The following is a 19,158-nucleotide window of genomic DNA, read 5'->3' as shown; positions in this document are numbered from 1 at the left end:
CTGTACAACCAATCTCCAGAACTTTTCTATCTTGAAAAATTGAAACTCTGTATCCCTTAAATAGTAACTCCCCATCTCATCTCCCTAACCCCTTAAACACTGTTCTTCTTTCTGTCTCCATGAATCTGACTATCCTGGGTACCTCATATAAGTGGAATCAGACAATATTTGTCCCTTTGTATCTGGCTTATTTCAATTAGCATAACATCGTCAAGGTTCATCCATGTGGTAGCATATGTCAGGACTTCATTCCTTTTTAAGACTGAATAGTATTCCATAGGCTGTTTATACCACATTTGTTTATTCATTCATCCATTGAGGGACACTTGGGTTGCTTCCACATTTTGGGTATTGTGAATAATGCTACTATGAACATGGGTGTACAAAAACCTCTTCAAGACCCTGCTGTCAATTCTTTTGGGTATATACCCAGCAGTGGAATGTCTAGGTTGCCTGTCATGTTTTAATCTTTTATGGTGAGAATGTACTCATGTATTATTTGTATAATTTAAAACATATGGAGAAAAGAGTCAGGTACTGTTAAGAAAGCTGGGGATAGAAGGGTGGAAAAGGTCCCTGCCCTCACAGAATTTATGTGTATTTTCCTCCACAGGCCTTCCTAATTTGGAGAAATCAGGAATTCATATTTCAACTCAGTAAGTGTGGGTTACCTATGGGCAACAGTTAGGGATACCTCACCCCCGCAACACATGTATTTTAAATTCAGCAAATATTTGTTGGGTGCCCAATACTTGTCAGGTTGTACATTTGCCACTGGGAATTTAACAACAAACAAGAAATCAATGGTTCTTTTTTCTTTTTCTTTTTCTGTAACAGCTTCATTGTGATATAATTCACATCCCATACAGCTCACCAATTTAGTGTATTCATGGTTGTACAGTTATCACCACAATCAATGGTGGTGGTGGTTTTTAGTGTATTCATAGGGTTGTACAGTTATCACCACAATCAATTTTAGAACATTTTCAACACCCCACCAAAAAAGAAACCCCATACCCATTAATATCACTTCCCATTTCTCCCAACGCTCCTGCCCTAGGCAATCACTGCTTTCTGTCTTTATGGATTTGCCTATTCTGGACATCTTACATAAATGGCATCATATAATTCATGGTCTTTTGTGACTAGCTTCTTTCATTAAGAAGAAATGTTTTAAGAACCTAATGTTTTAAAGGTTCATCTGTGCTGTAGTATTTGTTTTTGTTGCTAAATAATATTCCATTGTATGGATATACCACATCTTGTTCATCCCTTCATCAGTTGATGAATATTTGGGTTATTTGCGCTTTTTGGTTATTATGTATTATGCTGTCATGAACATTCATGTGCAAGTTTTTGCGTGGACATATGTTTTTAGTCCTCTTAGATATATACCTTGGAGTGGAATTGCTGGTTAATGTGGTCAAGATAGTAACTACAGTAATATAGTTAATATGTTTAACCTTTTGAGGAATTGCTCTATTTTCTAAAGTGGCTGCACCATTTTACATACCCACCACCAGTGTTCCATCCTCCCCCAAACTCATAATAAAAACTGTCTTTTTTATTATAACCATCCTCAAATATACTTAACTTTTTATTGTGAAATAATTTTCAATTTAAAGAATTGCTAGGATAGTACAAAGAGTTCCAGTGCTATTTCCTCACTCAGCTTCCCCTGGTGTGAGATAATCAATATTTTGAAAAAGAAAGAAATAATAGCCAGAGACCAGTTCCAGTTTTTCTTGTCCTAGGTGTTAGGAGCTTCTGCCAGTCAAAGCAAAGACTATTTATATGCAGACGTGCCTGACTTAAAATGGTTTGACTTACAACTTTTGTATTACTTTAACCATGGTGTGAAAGTGATACGCATTCACTAGAAACTGTACTTCTTTTCCCAGTATGATACTCTCTTCTGATGGTGGGCAGCAGCAGCAGCAGCAGCAGCAAGCCACAGCTCCCAGTCAGCCACATGAGCACAGATGGCAAACAACCAGTATACTTACAACCTTTTGTAGCCACACAACCATTGTCTTTCACTTTCAGTACAGTAGTCAATAAATTACATGAGATATTCAACACTTTATTATAAAATACACTTGTGTAGGACTTCCCCGGTGGTCCAGTGGTTAAGACTCCGCACTTCCACTGCAGGGGGCACGGGTTCGGTCCCTGGTCCGGGAAGTTCCACATGCCCAGCAGTGTGGCAAAAAAATAAAAACAAAAAACGGTTTGCATCAGATGATTTTGTCCAACCATAGGCTAGTGTGTGCTCTGCTTGCTTAAGGTAGGCTAGGCCAAGCTACGATGTTCAGTAGATTAGGCGTATTGAATGCATTTTTGACTTACGGTATTTTCAACTTACCATGGGTATATTGGGAGGTAAGTCAAGGAAGATCTGTATAGAGACAGAAGTCAGCGATAAGAGGGTCACATTATGGTGCCCGAGGTAACAAAACCAGGTTTTCGTCTAGTAGACAATCAGATCCTGTTAGCAAGGTCAATTTCGGGGAGAAAGGGACTACCTCACAACCCGCACTACTGGTGGTCTCATCACACGGTTGCATGGTTTGGTAGCTTTCTAATCCTACCGGGCTGTTTTCTCTCCAGCCAAGAGTTTCTTGAACTCCTGAAAGCGTCAGGCAGTGCTTTGAAAGTCACATCCTCCGCCCTTACCCAACAGCACTTATTTAAACACCTCAGCCGTCAGTTTCCCGTAGCGCAGGAGACCGGCCGCAGCAGAGGAAGCAAGGCGTGGCGACACATCTAGGGCCACACCCAGACCCACGACCGGGGCTTGAACGCGCCGGCCGCTCAGGGGCCTTTTCTGCCCTCAGACTCCAGAAACACGGCTCCCTATTGGCCAGGCGTGCACCAGGGCCCGCCTTCTGGAAGTTGCAGGGCGGCCTCCTATCTAACCCCGAGTGGCGGCCTCCTTGTGGGGCCATGGGGCTGAGAGAGGGAAGTGGGCTTCATTCTGTTCTCAGCAAACGAGGTTCGGGGTACGAGAGCCCTCTTACAGCGAGGTCAGGCCAGGAGGCTGGATTAGGATGGTCGCGAGACCCTTTGTCTGCTCGCCCCGGCGAAGGGGCGGGGCCGCGCCGGTTCCGCTCCGGAAGCGGAAGTGCGGGCACCCTGGGGTTCTGTCCAGTGAGAGCTTGGCCCGTGCGCCAGCCGTTCCTCCCGCCGGTCACATCTCGCCGTCTTTTCTGCCCGTGTCCCCTCGCCGGCCCCGCCATGCTGTCTCTAGATTTTTTGGACGATGTGCGGCGGATGAACAAGCGGCAGGTGAGGTTGGCCGCCCACTGTTCCCCTTGTCCCTTCGACGCTGCCACTGCGGTGCCCCGCGGACCTCTGGGCCCCAGTGTGAGGGCCAGAGCGGGTCGGACGCCTGGATTATTCCATCTCTTTGTGGGGTCTGTGTCCAGAGGTAGCTTTATCCGCCCCCTATTTTTAGCCGCTAGCTGATACGGGGCCTTATAAGGGCGGAGCGGGAAGCCTGGTCTTCACGTTCCATTGCCCCCTCTGAGGCAGGGAAGCCAGTGGAAACCGTAGGGCTCTTTGTAAGTGGGAGTTGGGGTTGCTTATTGTTTTAGGCTTAGTAAGGCGGCAAACTCGTGATTTCTCCAGTCGCAGCGACTTCCGATGGATTCCGGCAGCTAGGTTTAGCAGTTCACCGCTACTCTGGGATGCTCCGGAAGGCGGTTGTAAGGCCCCACAAAAGACGTTTGGCTACTTTGAGCCCGTTACAACCTTTCTAGTACAGCTGGGTTTCAGCGGGCTGTCCTGACTTACTTGAACCACCTCCGAGTTCAGAGTTGAAACAGTTACTCTCCTTGCCCTTTAGTCCGCTTAGCATTAAGGTATACCTCAGGATCCTCGGGTATACCTCCCAGTGTTAGTGGTACAGGGATCCTGAAACTTCCATCTCCTGATTTTGTCCTTAAACCTTACTCCGTCTTGAACTTACAGATCATATTCCAAATGGTACTGGGAACACTGTTGTAATTATTTAGTCATTGGAAAAAGTTGCTCCTTCTTGTCTTCTACACCAAGTGTGTCTGTAGAGCCCACTTTTGCTTGCCTCGGACCTTTTTACAGTGTTTTGATGTTAAGAATTGTCCTGATGTCACTATTAAAGGTTTTTCTCTTGGACTTCTATTATGCACTATTTATATTTACCATTTAGGGAAGAAGATATACAACTTCCCTTTACTCCCCTTCAGACCTTAGCTAGCTCAGTGCCACCTCTTCTTAGACATGTTTCCTAATTCCTTCAGTCATAATTGATCATTTTTTTCCCAAATTGCACAAAACGTTTCAGATTCTCACTTGTATAGTGTTTTTTCATCCATATCTGAATTTCTAGGTGCAGAGACATTGCTTTGAAGAAACTCTTCTTTTGGGCCTACTGTTTATTGTACCCTGTGCCAAGTACAGTTAGAGAAATGCAAAGATAGATAAGACAGATTCTGCCTTCAAGGAGCATAAATATGTAGAAAATGACTAAGGCAAAACAATAACTATTTTGAGCTCTTGCTATGTGTGAAATGCTTTATATACCTGTGAGGTAGATAATGTTATTCCCATTATACAAGTGAAGAAAATGAGCAACCTCCCAGAGATTGTTAGGAAAGGATGTGAAGGATTGGATAGCATGGGGATGGGATGAGGGAAAGTTAGAAATGAGGTTTTACTTGCACATAATATCTGGGGGAAAAAATTGATACTGACTGTAGGTACCGAGAGCTAATTAGATGAAAAGAGGGAAACTAGAAGTTTCATCAAATGTCTGATTAATTTGAGTTGTAATTTTTTTTTCCTATCAGGTTCATAGAGGAATAGTTTAGTACAGTAAACTCCATCCAGGGGAATTCCCTGGTGGTCCAGTGGTTAGGATTCCACACTTCCGCTGGATGGGGTCTGGGTTTGATCCCTGGTCGGGGAACTGAGATCCCACAAGCCGTGTGGTGTGGCCAAAAAAAAAAAAAAAAACAAAAAACAAACCTCCATCCATTTAAGGTGTATCAGTTGATAAGTTTCTACAGTTATATACACCCATTACAATCAGGATACAGAACATTTCTGTCACCCACAAGATCCCTTTGTAGTTCATTTCTTTAGCACTTGACAACCACTGATTTGCTTTTTTGTCAGTATAGATGGGTTTGCTTTTTTAAAAAAATATTTTTTTAATTTATTTATTTAGCTAGCTGCACTGGGTCTTAGTTGCTGCACACGGCATCTTCATTGCGGCATGTGGGATCTTTAGTTGCGGCATGAGGGATCTTTAGTTGTGGCATGTGGGATCTAGTTCCTCGACTAGGGATTGAACCCGGGCCCTCTGCATTGGGAGCATGGAGTCTTAGCCACTGGACCACTAGGGAAGTCCCTGGTTTGCATTTGATAGAAATGGAATCACAGAGTATGTATTCTTTTGAGCTGCAAGTTTTGATTTTTAACACCTTACTCAAGACTTTTGTTTACGGTATGTAATTTTTATTTTTGTCTGCTTCACAGTTTTCAAAATTAAAGTGTTTCACTACTTTCATGGCATCCAATACACTGTTGCCAGATTAATGTCTTCTCTCCTGCCCTCCAACCTTCAGTAGATCCCACTGCCTTGTAGGTTAAGTCCAAACCCCTTAGAATAGCATTTGAAGTAAGTCCCAGTCATTTTACAGTCTGCCATTTCTCACTCTTTCAGTCTTGTCCCAGTTTACTCTTCCTGCCTCTTTCATTTCACTGTGTATATGAACATTGTTCTATTCAAGCTTTGTGTACTTAACTGTCTTCAGAACTCCCCTTGTATTATTTCTGAGTCTTTGTGGACCTCCCTAGACTATTAGGTGATCTCTAAAGCCCTTTTAGCTGTTGTGTACTATTCTATTTGTCTTCTCCCCTTTGCAGTGTGGCTCTTTTACTGTAGTGTCAGAGCACAGTGTTCCTGAGGCTTTTCTTAATCCATGAAGCCCTGATTTGTAGTTTGCCTGTTTCTGTGGTAAATACTTCCAACATGGTTGATTTCAAGCTGCTAACATGACATCACTGAATGTGGAATTAGGAAGAAATGTGGTAGCATGCAACTGTAATTTCCACCTTACAGGTAAAATTTTAAAAATAATCTCAAGAACACAGATAATAGTAAAATGTAGTAAAATAGTTAGAAACTGATTTAGAGTATTTATTGACTTTGTTTTTAGAGTAATTTAATTGTACTAATTTTTAATAACACTGTGTTTAACAACCAGCTTGCAAGATTCCTGAAAATTTAGCAGGTTGGCTCCAGCACACCTCTGGTTGTAGGTTAGTTTCTTGATGCCCATTGAGGTAACCTTTGTGTGCAGAAAAGCCTGTTTAGAATTCTTATATTTAAAAACATAATATTCAATTTGTAAAAGCTAAAATTTTAAAACCAAGTTCTTAAACCTTTCAGAATCAGTTTTCAAATCTTATCCTATTTAAAGTCTAGCAGCTGGTGGGATCTTAGTTTCCTAACCAGGGATTGAACCCGGGCTCCCGGCAGTGGAAGCTCCAAGTCCTAACCACTGGACCGCCAGACTGGACCGCCAGGGAATTCCCAGGTCTAGCAAATTTTAACAATCACTTTTAAGGGCCTTTGAATAGTTGGGCTAATTTATAAACAGACATCGTTAAAACATTAAATTTAACTTGTAAATTTAAAGAATTTCCTTTTTAAGAACATCGATTATTCAACAAACATCACTGCATACTTATATAATTTTTATAAATCTGGAGCTTAGGTTCTCTTAAATGTTTCAACATTTGAATATAAGATAGAAATAGTAAGCTTTCTGATTAAAATAATAAATCTGGGCTTCCCTGGTGGCACAGTGGTTGAGAATCTGCCTGCCAATGCAGGGGACACGGGTTCGAGCCCTGGTCTGGGAAGATCCCACATGCCGCGGAGCAACTGGGCCCGTGAGCCACAGCTACTGAGCCTGTGCGTCTGGAGCCTGTGCTCTGCAACGAGAGGCCGCGATAGTGAGAGCCCCACGCACCGCGATGAAGAGTGGCCCCCGCTTGCCGCAACTAGAGAAAGCCCTCGCACAGAAATGAAGACCCAACACAGCCAAAAATAAATACATAAATAAATAAATTTTTAAAAAATGGATGCCATTATTTGGCATCTATATTTAAAAAAATAATAATAAAATAAAATAATAAATCTACAATTGATTGTACATTTTAAATTGGAATTACAAACCTGACCTATTACTTTAATATTCCAAATTCTCTTAAATTTTACAAAAACTTAAGATACCAAATATGCACAGCACCCTTAACATAAAAGTATTAATACTATACATAATTTCCTTTAAGCATTTCTGTTCTTAATTATGAATTTTCCTGGAGTGAAAAGATGCTTATTCACTAAATAAGTATGTCATGCCAAGTAATTTTTATATTACTTTCATGTGTAATTCTCTGCTTGCTGAGAATTCTTAATGATCAGAGGATATTGGCCAGCATGTTTGAGCCCTGATGGGACTAATCTGACTTTCACAGAATTTGCTTTATTAGCTCCTCCTTAGGCCTTTTGCATTACTTGATTGAATTTTGCATTTCTTTGGATTTTAATTATCTGTATGTTTTCCTACCTAAATCTGAAGACCTTAGGACTTGGCATGATCCTTTCTTTTTATTTATTTATTTTTTAATATTTTGGCTGTGCCTCACGGCATGTGGGATCTTAGTTCCCTGACCAGGGATCGAACCCCTGCCCCCTGCAGTAGAAGTGCTGAGTCTTAACCACTGGACCGCCAGGGAAGTCCCTCTTTTTATGTTTTTCAGTCTCTTAGGATCCCTTAACTCTTTTTTTGTTTGTTTCTTAATTTATTTATTATTATTTTATATTTTGGCTGTGCTGGGTCTTCATTTTGGCACACAGGATCTTTGTTGTGGCATGTGGACTCTTAGCTGTGGCATGCATGTGGGATCTACTTCCCCAGCCAGGCACTGAACCGTGGCCCCCTGCATTGGGTGTGCGGAGTCTTACCCACTGGGCCACGAGGGAAGTCCCTCACTTAACTCTTTTTAAAAATTAATTAATTAATTAATTTATGGCTGCATTGGGTCTTCGTTGCTGCACGCGCGCTTTCTCTAGTTGTGGCGAGCCGGGGCTGCTCTTTGTTGTGGTGCACAGGCTTCTCATTGCAGTGGCTTCTCTTGTTGCAGAGCATGGGCTCTAGGTATGCGGGCTTCAGTAGTTGTGGCTCAATGGCTCTAGAGCGCAGACTCAGTAGTTGTGGCGCATGGGCTCAGTTGCTCTGCAGCATGTGGGATCTTCCCAGATCAGGGCTCGAACCCGTGTCCCCTGCATTGGCAGGTGGATTCTTAACCACTGAGCCACCAGGGAAGTCCTGCTCACTTAACTCTTAATGGCTATTGTAGTGATACCTGATTGAATTCCGGATATCTTTCGTAACTTTTTTTTAATGAATTGGCCTTCTGGTGAAGCACATAGAAGCCTAGATTTTTCCTAGACTTGGACCTAATATGAGTAAGTGTGCTGCGAATAGGAGGTATATACAGCGCAGAGGACAGATCCATTACTTTTTTTGATTATTGAAAACTTATCTGGTCTTGTTTAGGATCAGGAAACTTTATCACTGGCAGGGTATCAAAATTCAGTAATAAACTGCCAAGTTTCAATGTAGAAATATCAGTCTCCATTATACACACAAGGAAATCACAAGTAAAATTATGTTAAAAACTGCACTTACTGTCCTCAAATATATTCTTCTTGAGCATCCAAAAATCATTCTTCATCCTGTATAGCTTTGAGCAAATCTAGAATACAGTGCCATAGTGAGGATTAGGCATTTACTTGTTATGGCTCTTAGATACTTCATATTTTTTAGGGTTTTTTTTTTCCCCATAGTATTCTCTCCATGGATATACAGACAAGCATGATTATTTATTCTCATGCCAGATGGCACAAGCCTCCAACAATAAAGACAAATTCTACTTAAGCAGAAATTATGACCATAACTCTTCAAAAGAGTTGTCTTTTGAGACTTCCCTGGCAGTCCAGTGGTTTAAGACTTTGTGCTTCCACTGCTGGGGGCACAGGTTGGAACCCTGGTCGGGGAACTAAGACCCTGCATGCCATGCAGCGTAGCCAAAAAAAAAAAAAAAAAAAAAAAGAGTTGTCTTTTCTGACTTCAAGGAAGGAGGTGAGGTAGAGTATCCAAACACAGAAAATGTTCATGGGGATAGAATGCTTTGTCTGAAAAATATGGCTTATCGGTCAGGGTTTAGTCTGGGAAGCAGAACCACTATGAATATTTTAGAATTAAGGGATTTATTATAGGAATAAGATTTTATACAACTGTAGGAGAAGCTGGATGAGTCAGGAGTCTAAAACAGAGATGCAGAATCAGAATGTCACTAACCAGTTCTTCTGTAGCACTGTTATGGGTAGATGGAAGCTTGCCATGGAATCTGGGGCTAGATTCCACATCTGGCTGATGGAGTGGAATCACACCAAAGGAGAGTAGATGAAGTCTGTGGAAGGCTGTTGCCTCTACAGCTAGTTTCTGGATGTGGAGCAGGGGAATGCGAGGACAAACTGGATTCTGCCAGGCCTTTAATGTCTGTCTCTCACCATGTCTAACCACAATGACCTTCAGCATAATAGCAGCTGCTTCTCTTTCACCTTCTAGGTCTTGGGCAGATTTCTCTTTTGCCAAATCTAATTCAGAACCATACATGGAGGGGGGTTTGGAGAAGCCTAGTTCTAGCTAAGCCAATTTGGCAAAACTACTGTAGTTTTCAAAACTATTATAGTCTACCCTTTGTCAGCTCAGCATTTACACACCTCTTTTAATCATATTTCACTTTTCAAATAAAGATAAAAGCAAGATTATACTTCTGTCTAATATGCAGCTTTCCTTTGTTTCTGTAATTGGCTACATGGTTGTAGCTGTCATCTTTCTTCTTAACCATTCCACATTCCTTTTGCTCTCAGCAAGAACCTAAGTTGGTCATAGTTTCTTGCCTTACGGCGTGACCCAAACCTTGATTATTAAAGGGTAATGTCATGAGGAGTCCTGCCTGAACTGGATTGTTATAGTTTTCACTAACTTTTATTGTAAGACATGGAAGTACTAAGAAAGGCCTCAGAGGATTCTTTATATTCCTGTATATTCACTTCCCTCATTATGTAGTAACAAACCTCTGTTTTTCTCTGATGGTCAGGGTCAATCCCCTTTGCCAGTAAGTAACCACCCCATTCCCTGCATTTTGGTTCCCTGGCATGAGTATCCCAAAGTGGCAAGGGGGCAGACTCAACTTCCAGTTTAATGGAACCACTGTGTCTCCTGGTGGAAGGAAATCTCCTTTAGGAGTGAAAACTTCTTTTTTTTGGCTGCGCTGGGCAGCTTGTGGGATCTTAGTTCCCCGAACAGGGATTGAATCCGGGCCATGGCAGTGACAGCGCCAAGTCCTAACCACTGGACCGCCAGGGAATTCCCAGGAATGAAAACTTCTAAACCAGCAGAACCCAAAACTATGAGGCTGGGAAGCTGAAATTTCACTAGCAGATTATTAGGGGTAGTAGTGGGAGGAGTCACTTCCATTCCCACCCTTTAATTCTGGACTGGTGAATCCTACTTACAGAAGAAATTGGTTGCTGATTAAGAGCATATACCACATACTGGAGGACATTAGACATTATCCCAGCCCAACAAAGTGTTGCTGCTGTCTAGCTGGTACTCTAGCTGTCCTCAAAAGGCCATTTGTATCACTCAGAAGATAGAAACAACACCAGTAATTGAACAGGGAAAAATTAAATACAAAGAATTGTAAACTGGTAAAAGATGCTCAACCACTGAAATGTGTAAAAGAGGACTCTTAAGGTGTTCAGAAATAGCGTATGCAGAAAACAGTTATTACCTTCTAGGATAAGGGAGTGAACAAAGAAAGAACTAGCAAAATACCTCCCTCCAACCCCCTTCACCCCTTCTTAACCTGAGATGTAGACCTGTTTGGAGAGGGTGTGGCTGTCACAGGGACATGCAATGACATTTGCCAGAGCAGTGGGCTGGAGCTGGTCCATAGAAGTGGCCTGCTGGGAGGTTGAGAAATTTGCCAGAGTGTGTGTGGGCAGGAGCCAGTCTGTGATGGTCTCTGAGGTGAGTACTAGCAGACCTCCAGTACACAGATCCACTAGCTACTGGGTGAAATAAAAACACTCCATGGGAAGAGAAGCCCCTCCCACTCTCTGTCACCTTGCAGTGGCCCTGCATTGCCTTTATTAATAAAACCTAACATCATTGAGCCAACTGGAAAAGGTGCCCTTGTTTATAGGCTCAGCCTAGTAACACAAAGAAGGATGGATTTGGTGCTGAGAGACAATAAATTGATAATGCATACTGGTCCACTGTTCTTTCAGGCCAGCCATTTAAGATGATGGAAGACACAGTAAGACCAGTGAAATTCATGACCATGTGCCCACTGTTGTGCTTTAATTACCTATAAGTTACCTGGTCAGAAGCAGTGTTGTATGGAATACCATGATGCGGAATAAGGCATTCTGTAAGTTCATGGATGGTGGTTTTGACAGAAATACTGAGGTCAAGGAAGACAGATCCATATACAGAGTCTATCCTAGATAGAAGAAATTGCTGCCCCTTCCATGATGGAAGTGATCCAGTATCAGGAATGGTGGCATTGTTGGTCTTTGCACTTGGCAGTCTAGGCACTCATCATTGGCTAGAACCAAATTGGTCTTGGTGAGTGAAAGTCCACATTGCTAACCTTCATCTTGGCTGCTACAGCCACTTTGATCATGAGTCCATTGGGTAAGACATGGATGGCTAGGGAAAGAGGCCGCTGACATCCACAAAACAGGTAATTTTATCCACCTGATTATTAAGATACTCTTCTGCTGAGGTAATTCTTTGGTGGGACACAAATATCTTCACATTATATGTACCTACTTGGAAAGCTCCATCCACATACCTTTTCCCCAAACCTCTTATCTCTAACTTTCCAGTGATGTCTCTTCCAAGTCCCTGGCCATCCAGCCAAATTGCTGGTCACTCTTGAATCAGTGTAAATCCACACCTGTGGCCATCTCTCCATCCAGGAAAAGCAAACAATTATTGTATCACTTGAAGTTCTGCCCATGGGAGGATTTCCCTTCATCATAATCCTTTATGGTGAACCCTGAATGGGGATGTCATGGCACAGCTGTCTACTTTCAGTTGGTGCTAGATGGTTCATGTAGAACCATCATCTAAACACCAGGCCTAAAGTCTTCTTTAGTCAGCTGGTCATAGGGAACTCCCCATGGGGCAAGAGGTGTAAGCTGAGAGAGAAGAAGCAATGTAGCATGAGTAGGAGCCATGAGTATCTGAGTCACTTGCTCATACAACTTACTTGTGTCTTCAGGACCTGCTTGAGCCCAATCTTGTATATACTACTTACAATGGATGATGGAGTACTGCTGTGAATGCCCAACTTTATGACTTGGTGGATCTGGCAGCATCCAGTTCATGCTGAGGAGTTCAGGTTATATGGTAACTTGGTGATCCATGGTCTAGGGTTTAGTCTCTACTAGAATTCAGCGGCTAGCTGGAAGCTGTTACAGAGGAGGAGAATAGTTCTCCAAAGGATAGCATAGCTTTGCCCCCAAATTCAAAGACCTGTGCTGTTGTTCACCCGTAGAGGACTGCCAGAGGCTCTCCATCTGTCACAGATATTTCAGTTACCATGAGATCTTCTGGGTCTTATGGCCCAAGTGATAGAATAGCTTGTATGGGAGCTTGGACCTGTTGCACAGCCCTCCTCAAAACTGGATCAAAATTGGTTTACTAGGTTAGTAGATTGGAGTAGCACACCCAAATGAGGTATATGTTGCCTCCAAAATCCAAAGAGGTCCACTAGGCTTTAAGTTTCTTAGTAGTAACAGGAACCAGATGCAGCAACTTGTTCTTCGTCTTGGAAGGGATATCTTAACATGACTGGGGCTACTGAACTCCAAGAATTTTCATGTGGATAGGAATTTCTGTGGGATTTATTTCTCACACTCTGGCCACATATGTGTTTTACCAAGGTGTCTAGGTCATGAGGTTCAACCACCCAGTCTAGTCACTGTGATATCATCAATATAGTGAACATGTTTACTCTGTGAATGCTGGGCCAATCAAGGTCCCCATGGACCTTTATGATAGAAAGCTCTAGAGCTAATTGAGCCCTCAAGTAGGCCCTGCCACCAAAAGCATACTGCTTCTAGTGGTCTTATTCCTCTTGCTACAGGAGTCCTCAGGGATAGGAAACTGTCAAAAACGCAGAATGAGCCTCTTCTAAGTTGGAATTGCTAGAAGCTGATGATTGTCTTACTAAGACAGGGAACCTAACTTTATTTTAATCATCTAGACTTATTAAGAATATGTAACTTTTAGTTTTGATTGGTTATGCAGTTATTGCTACATGTAGTAGCATTGTTAAGGACTGATATTCTGCATTACAAGCTAAATTATGGTTTAAGCCTAGAATATCACTTGTAGCAAGAAATAGGAGTGGAGAGGACAGCAAGAGCCAGATCATGGAAGGCCCTGTATACTCAGAGGTTCAGAATTTATCCTATAGATAGAGAAGTTTTTGAGCAGACACCTCAATAATTTTATTTTCACTTTGCGAACAGTAATTATATATAGGTGGATGAATTAGAAGGATACAAGTCTAGAGGTAGGACTCTCAGATTGTTTCAGTAGTCTGGGTAAGAGGAGATGAGACATGAAGTAAGGCAATAGTCATAGAAATAAAGCCAATGGGATGGATGTGAGAAATGTTGGGGAGATAAAATTTAGAGGACTTGGGTGGATGGTGATACTAGTCACCAAGAGAATGTGGAAGGAGGAAGAGATTTGAGGAAAAGGATTGAGTTCAGCTCTGGATGTGTTGAATTTAAGGTGTCTGTGTAACATCTAGGTGATTTTCAGTAAGTAATTGGATATACTTACCAATTGGATATAATTGGTCTGGTATGGAGAAGAGATTTGGGTGTCATCAGCATATATGTTGTAATTGAAACCATGAATAGACAAGATTGCGTGCAGAATGGAAAGAGAAAAGGGCAAAGGTTGACTCCTAGAACGCTTATATTTAATGGGATGTCAGAGAAGAGGTCAGGTCAGGGTCTGAGGTCGGTGACATAGAAACCAAGGGATGAGGGAGTTAGAAGAAAGTTAATCAAGTGCCAAGTGACTCAGAAAGACAAGGTAGTTAAAATAAGTTCATGAACTCCCTCTTCCGGGTTTTTTTTTTTTAACTTATTGATTGATTGATTGATTGATGGCTGTGTTGGGTCTTCGTTGCTGCACGCAGGCTTTCTCTAGTTGCAGTGAGCCAAGGCTACTCTTCGTTGCGGTGCACAGGCTTCTCATTGCAGTGGCTTCTCTTGTTGCAGAGCACGGGCTCTAGGCACGCGGGCTTCGGTAGTTGTGGCACGTGGGCTCAGTAGTTGTGACGCATGGGCTTAGTTGCTCCATGGCATGTGGGATCTTCCTGGACCAGGGCTCGAACCCATGTCCCCTGCATTGGCAGGCAGATTCTTAACTACTGCGCCACCAGGGAAGTCCCCCTCTTCTTGGTTTTTAATGAATAGTTTAAATAGGTAATATATTTACATTGTTCTCCCCAACCCCCACAAAAAAGTGAGAGTAACTTTTTCCTGTAGTCTCGCCAGCATTGTGTGTTTTCAGACTTTTAGATTTTCGCCATTCTAATAAATGAAAAGTAGTATCTCAGGACAGTCTTACTTTGTATTTCCCTCATTTTCAGTTTGGTTGAACATATTTTCATATGATTTTGAAGTTGTTTTTATTTCATTTTCCGTGAACTAGCAGTTCATAATCCTTTGCCTATTTTCCTTTTGGATTGTTGTTATTGATTTCTAGGAGCTCTTTATAGGAAGATTAGTCTTTTGTCATATATATTGTAAATATTTCTCCCAGTTTGTCTTTTGATTTAGCTTATAGTGTAATTTGCCATGCATAGTTGTCGGATTTTTTTGGTTATTTGCTCTTTTGTTTTGGGTAGTCAAATTTACCCATCTTTTCTTCATGGCTTCTGGATTTCAGGTCAGTTTAAAAAACCTCCTTTACTTCAAGGCCTTTCCTACTTTGTTTTCTTCTATTACTTTTGTGAATATATGCTTTAAAAAAAAACAGCTTTATTGGGGTATAAAGTATAAAATTCACCCATTTTAAGTGTGTAATTCATGTTTTTTAGTAAATTTATAGGGTTGTGCACCTATCACCACAATCCAGTTTTAGAACATTTCCATCATCCCTGAAAGATCCTTCGTGCATTTTTACAGTCAATGCCTGTTTCCACTCACAGCCCCAGACAACCACTAATCTGCTTTGTATCTCTATGATTTGCCTTTACTAGACATTTTATTTTTTTATTTTATTTTTATCAACAATTAGCTTTTATTAAATCATTTTATATAAATGGAATCCTATAAAAATGTAGTCATTTGTAGCTGGTTGCTTGCTTGCTGGCTTTTTATTTTTGGCTGTGTTGGGTCTTCATTGCTGCACGCGGGCTTTCTCTAGTTGCGGCGAGCGGGGACTACTCTTCGTTGAGGTGTGCGGGGCTTCTCATTGCAGTGGCTTCTGTTGTTGTGGAGCACAGGCTCTAGGTGTGCAGGCTTCAGTATTTGCAGCACATGGCCTCAGTAGCTACAGCACGCAGGCCCTAGAGCGCACAGGCTTCAGTAGTTGTGGTGCATGGGCTCAGTAGTTGTGGCTTGCAGGCTGTAGGACGCAGGCTCAGTAGCTGTGGGGCATGGGCTTCGTTGCTTCGCAGCATGTGGGATCTTCCCAGACCGGGGATCGAACCCGTCTCCCCTGCATTGGCAGGTGGATTCTTAACCACTGTGCCACCAGGGAAGTCCCTGATTGCTTTCATTTCACATGATTTTTTTAAATTGTGGTAAAATACACATAACAAAATTTTCTATCCTAACCATTTTTTAAACTTTATTATTTATTTATTTTTTTAATGGAAATGTCGTTGATCAGAATGTTGTGTTTGTTGAGGTGTATAGCAAAGTGATTCAGTTATACACATATATATATATGTATCTATTCTTTTTCAGATTCTTTTCCATTATAGGTTATTATGAGATATTGAATATAGTTCCCAGTGCTATACAGTAGGTCCTTGTTGTATCTTAACCATTTTTTCCTTGTTGTATCTTAACCATTTTTTAAGCGTAGAGTTCAGTAGTGTTAAGTACATTCACATTGTTGAACAACCCGTCTCTAGGACTCTTTTTATCTTGCAAAATTAGAACTCTGTACTCATTAAAAAACTCCCCATTCTCCCCTTCCCCCAGCCCCTAGAAACTACCACTGTACTTTCTGTCTCTTTGAATTCGGCTTTTATTGATTTTTTTCTCATTATTTGTTTTCTGTTTCACTGATTTCTGCTCTAAACTTTATTTCCTTCCTTGGTTACTTTGTGTTTAGTTTGCTATATTTCCTAGTTTCTTAAAGTGGAATCTTGGGTTATTGGGTTAAGGTCTTTCTTTTCGAATATATGTATTTAAAGCTATAAATTTCTCTCCAAGCAGTACTTTAGCTACTACAGAATTTTTGACACGTTGTGTTTGTTTACACTCAGTTCAAAATATTTTGTAATTTCCCTGTGGTTCCTCTTTGAACCATGGGTTATTTGGGAAAAAATGTTTATAAGTATGTATTTGTGGGTTTTTGAAATTTCTCTCCAGTGCTGATTTCTAATTTAATTCTATTGTAGTTGAAGAAAATAGTTTGTATGATTACAATCTTTTAAAATTGAGTCCCCTTTTAAAATTTGCCTAGAGCCTGGTCTCTGGAGAATGTTTCATGTTTGTTTGAAAAGAATGTGTATTCTGCTGTGTGGGGTGGAGTGTTCTATAGATGTTTAGTTGGCTGAGGTATTCAAGTTTTCTATATCCTTGCTGATTTTCTGTCTTATTCTATCAACTATTAAGAAGAGGATGTTGAAGTCTCTAACTTTCTATCCTGAGATAGATCCTACTTGGTCATAAGGTGTATATTGTTTGGTCTAAACATTTACTAAAATGTTAGATACTTTTTATGTCTGTATCCGTGATACCATTCTGTGGTTTTCTTGTAACATCTTTATCTGATTTGGGTATCAGTAATGTTGACCTTCATAAAGTGAGTTGGAAAGTATTCCCTCTTCTGCAGTTTTCCAGAAGAGTTGGCATAGAATTATTATGATTTTTTTCTTTAAATGCTCGGTAGAATTCATTAGTGAGTACTTTCTGAGCCTGGAGTTTTTCTTTGTGCGAAGGTTTTTAAATCGTAAATTCAGTTTCTTTAATAGGTCTGTTCAGGTCTATCTATTTCTTCTGCAGTGAGCTTTAGTAGCATGTGTATTTCAAAAATTAATATATTGGTATAAAGGTATTCACAATACTTATTATCCTTTTGATATTTGTATATTAATACAAATTAAAAAGTATTAGTCTAGTGATGTCACCTCTCTCATTCCTTCCTGATATCAGTAATTCATATCTTCTTTCTTTTTTTCCTGATTAGTCTGGCTAATTGATCTCCTCAAAGAACCAACTTTTGGTTTGCTTTTCATTACTGTTTTCCTGTCTTCAGTTTCACTTATTTCTACTCATATTTTTAGTATTTCTTTTTTGTGAGTTACTTTGGATTTCATTTGGTTTTCCTAGTGTTTTAAGGTGGAAGCTTCATTTGGGAAATCCACAAATATTTGGAAATTAAACAGTGCATTTCTAAATAACCCATGGGTCAAAGGAGAATCACAAGGGAAATTGCAAAATATTTTGAACTGAATATAAACAAAAACACAACATATAATTTGAGACATTTCTGTTTTTCTTAACATAGGCCTTTACTACTATAAAATTCCCTTTACATACTACTTTAGGTGCATCCCACAAATTTTGAAATGTTGTATTTTTATTCTCTTTTGATTTCTTCTTTTACCGTGGGTGATTCAGAAGTGTTACTTGATTTCTAAACATTTAGGGGAATTTTTCAGTTATCTTTCTGTTACTGATTTCTATTTTCATTCCATTGTGATTGGAGAATACTCTTTGCATAATTCAAATCCCTTTCTATTTATTGAGACTTGTTTTGTGGTCTTGAATATGGCTAGCTTGGTGAATGTTCTGTGTGTACTTAAAAGGAATGTGTATCTGTTGTTGTTGGGCAGAATGTTCTGTAAATATCAGTTAGGTCAAATTGCTTGGTAGTGTTGTTCAAATCTTCTCTATGCTTATTGATTTTTTTGTCTTCCTGCTGTATCAGTTATTGAGAGGGGGTGTTGACATTTCTGACTGTAACTATAGATTTGTCTATTTCTCCTATTCTTTTCCATTATAGTTTATCGCAGGATATTGAATATAGTTCCCTGTGGTATACATTATGCTATCCATAAACTTGTTGTTTATCCATTCTTTTTTTAATATATAAATTTATTTATTTATTTATTTATTTTTGGCTGTGTTGGGTCTTCGTTTCTGTGCGAGGGCTTTCTCTAGTTGCGGCGAGTGGGGGCCACTCTTCATCGCGGTGCGTGGGCCTCTCACTGTCGCGGCCTCTCCTGTTGCGGAGCACAGGCTTCAGACGTGCAGGCTCAGTAGTTGTGGCTCATGGGCCCAGTTGCTCCGCGGCATGTGGGATCTTCCCAGACCAGGGCTCAAACCTGTGTCCCCTGCATTGGCAGGCAGATTCTCAACCACTGCACCACCAGAGAAGCCCCTATCCATTCTTAATGTAATAGTTTGCATCTACCAACCCTAAACTCCCAATCCATCCCTCTCCCTCCCCCTCCCCCACTTGGCAACCACTAGTCTGTTCTCTATGTCTATGAGTCTGTTTCTGTTTTGTACATAGGTTCATTTGTGCCATATTTTAGATTCCACATATAAGTGATATCATATGGTATTTGTCTTTCTCTTTCTGACTTACTTCATTTGGTATGATAATCTCTAGTTGCATCCTGAAATAGTTTTTTATTGCTATGACTTCAGTTTCACTGAACTTTTCTTCTGTGATGTCTAATCTGCTGTTATTCCATTCTGTGTGGTTTTCAGACAAGATTGGGTGCTTTCAGGGTGGTATGCTGTGT

General features: G+C 40.8%; 1 protein-coding gene across 9 annotated transcripts in view; it reads left to right on the top strand.

The window, feature by feature from the left end:
• Positions 1–3,044: 3,044 nt before the first annotated feature.
• Positions 3,045–19,158, top strand: part of SEC11A (SEC11 homolog A, signal peptidase complex subunit) — a gene marked incomplete at its 5' end in the record, with an annotated part of 54,636 nt that continues 38,522 nt past the window's right edge. For 2 of the 9 annotated variants that reach the window (XM_082448869.1, XM_082448863.1), the window contains one exon: positions 3,116–3,288. In XM_082448869.1, the coding sequence (XP_082304995.1) occupies positions 3,238–3,288 (51 nt within the window). Of the gene's footprint in view, positions 3,289–11,419; positions 11,563–12,524; positions 12,549–19,158 lie in introns of those variants that run through there. The other 7 variants (XM_082448871.1, XM_082448868.1, XM_082448864.1 and 4 more) reach the window with 7 other exon arrangements.

The sequence above is a fragment of the Balaenoptera physalus genome (assembly GCF_965194825.1).
Source record: "Balaenoptera physalus genome assembly, chromosome: 2".
NCBI classification, from domain to species: domain Eukaryota; kingdom Metazoa; phylum Chordata; class Mammalia; order Artiodactyla; family Balaenopteridae; genus Balaenoptera; species Balaenoptera physalus.
This window is presented reverse-complemented; position numbering and strand designations above follow the sequence as displayed.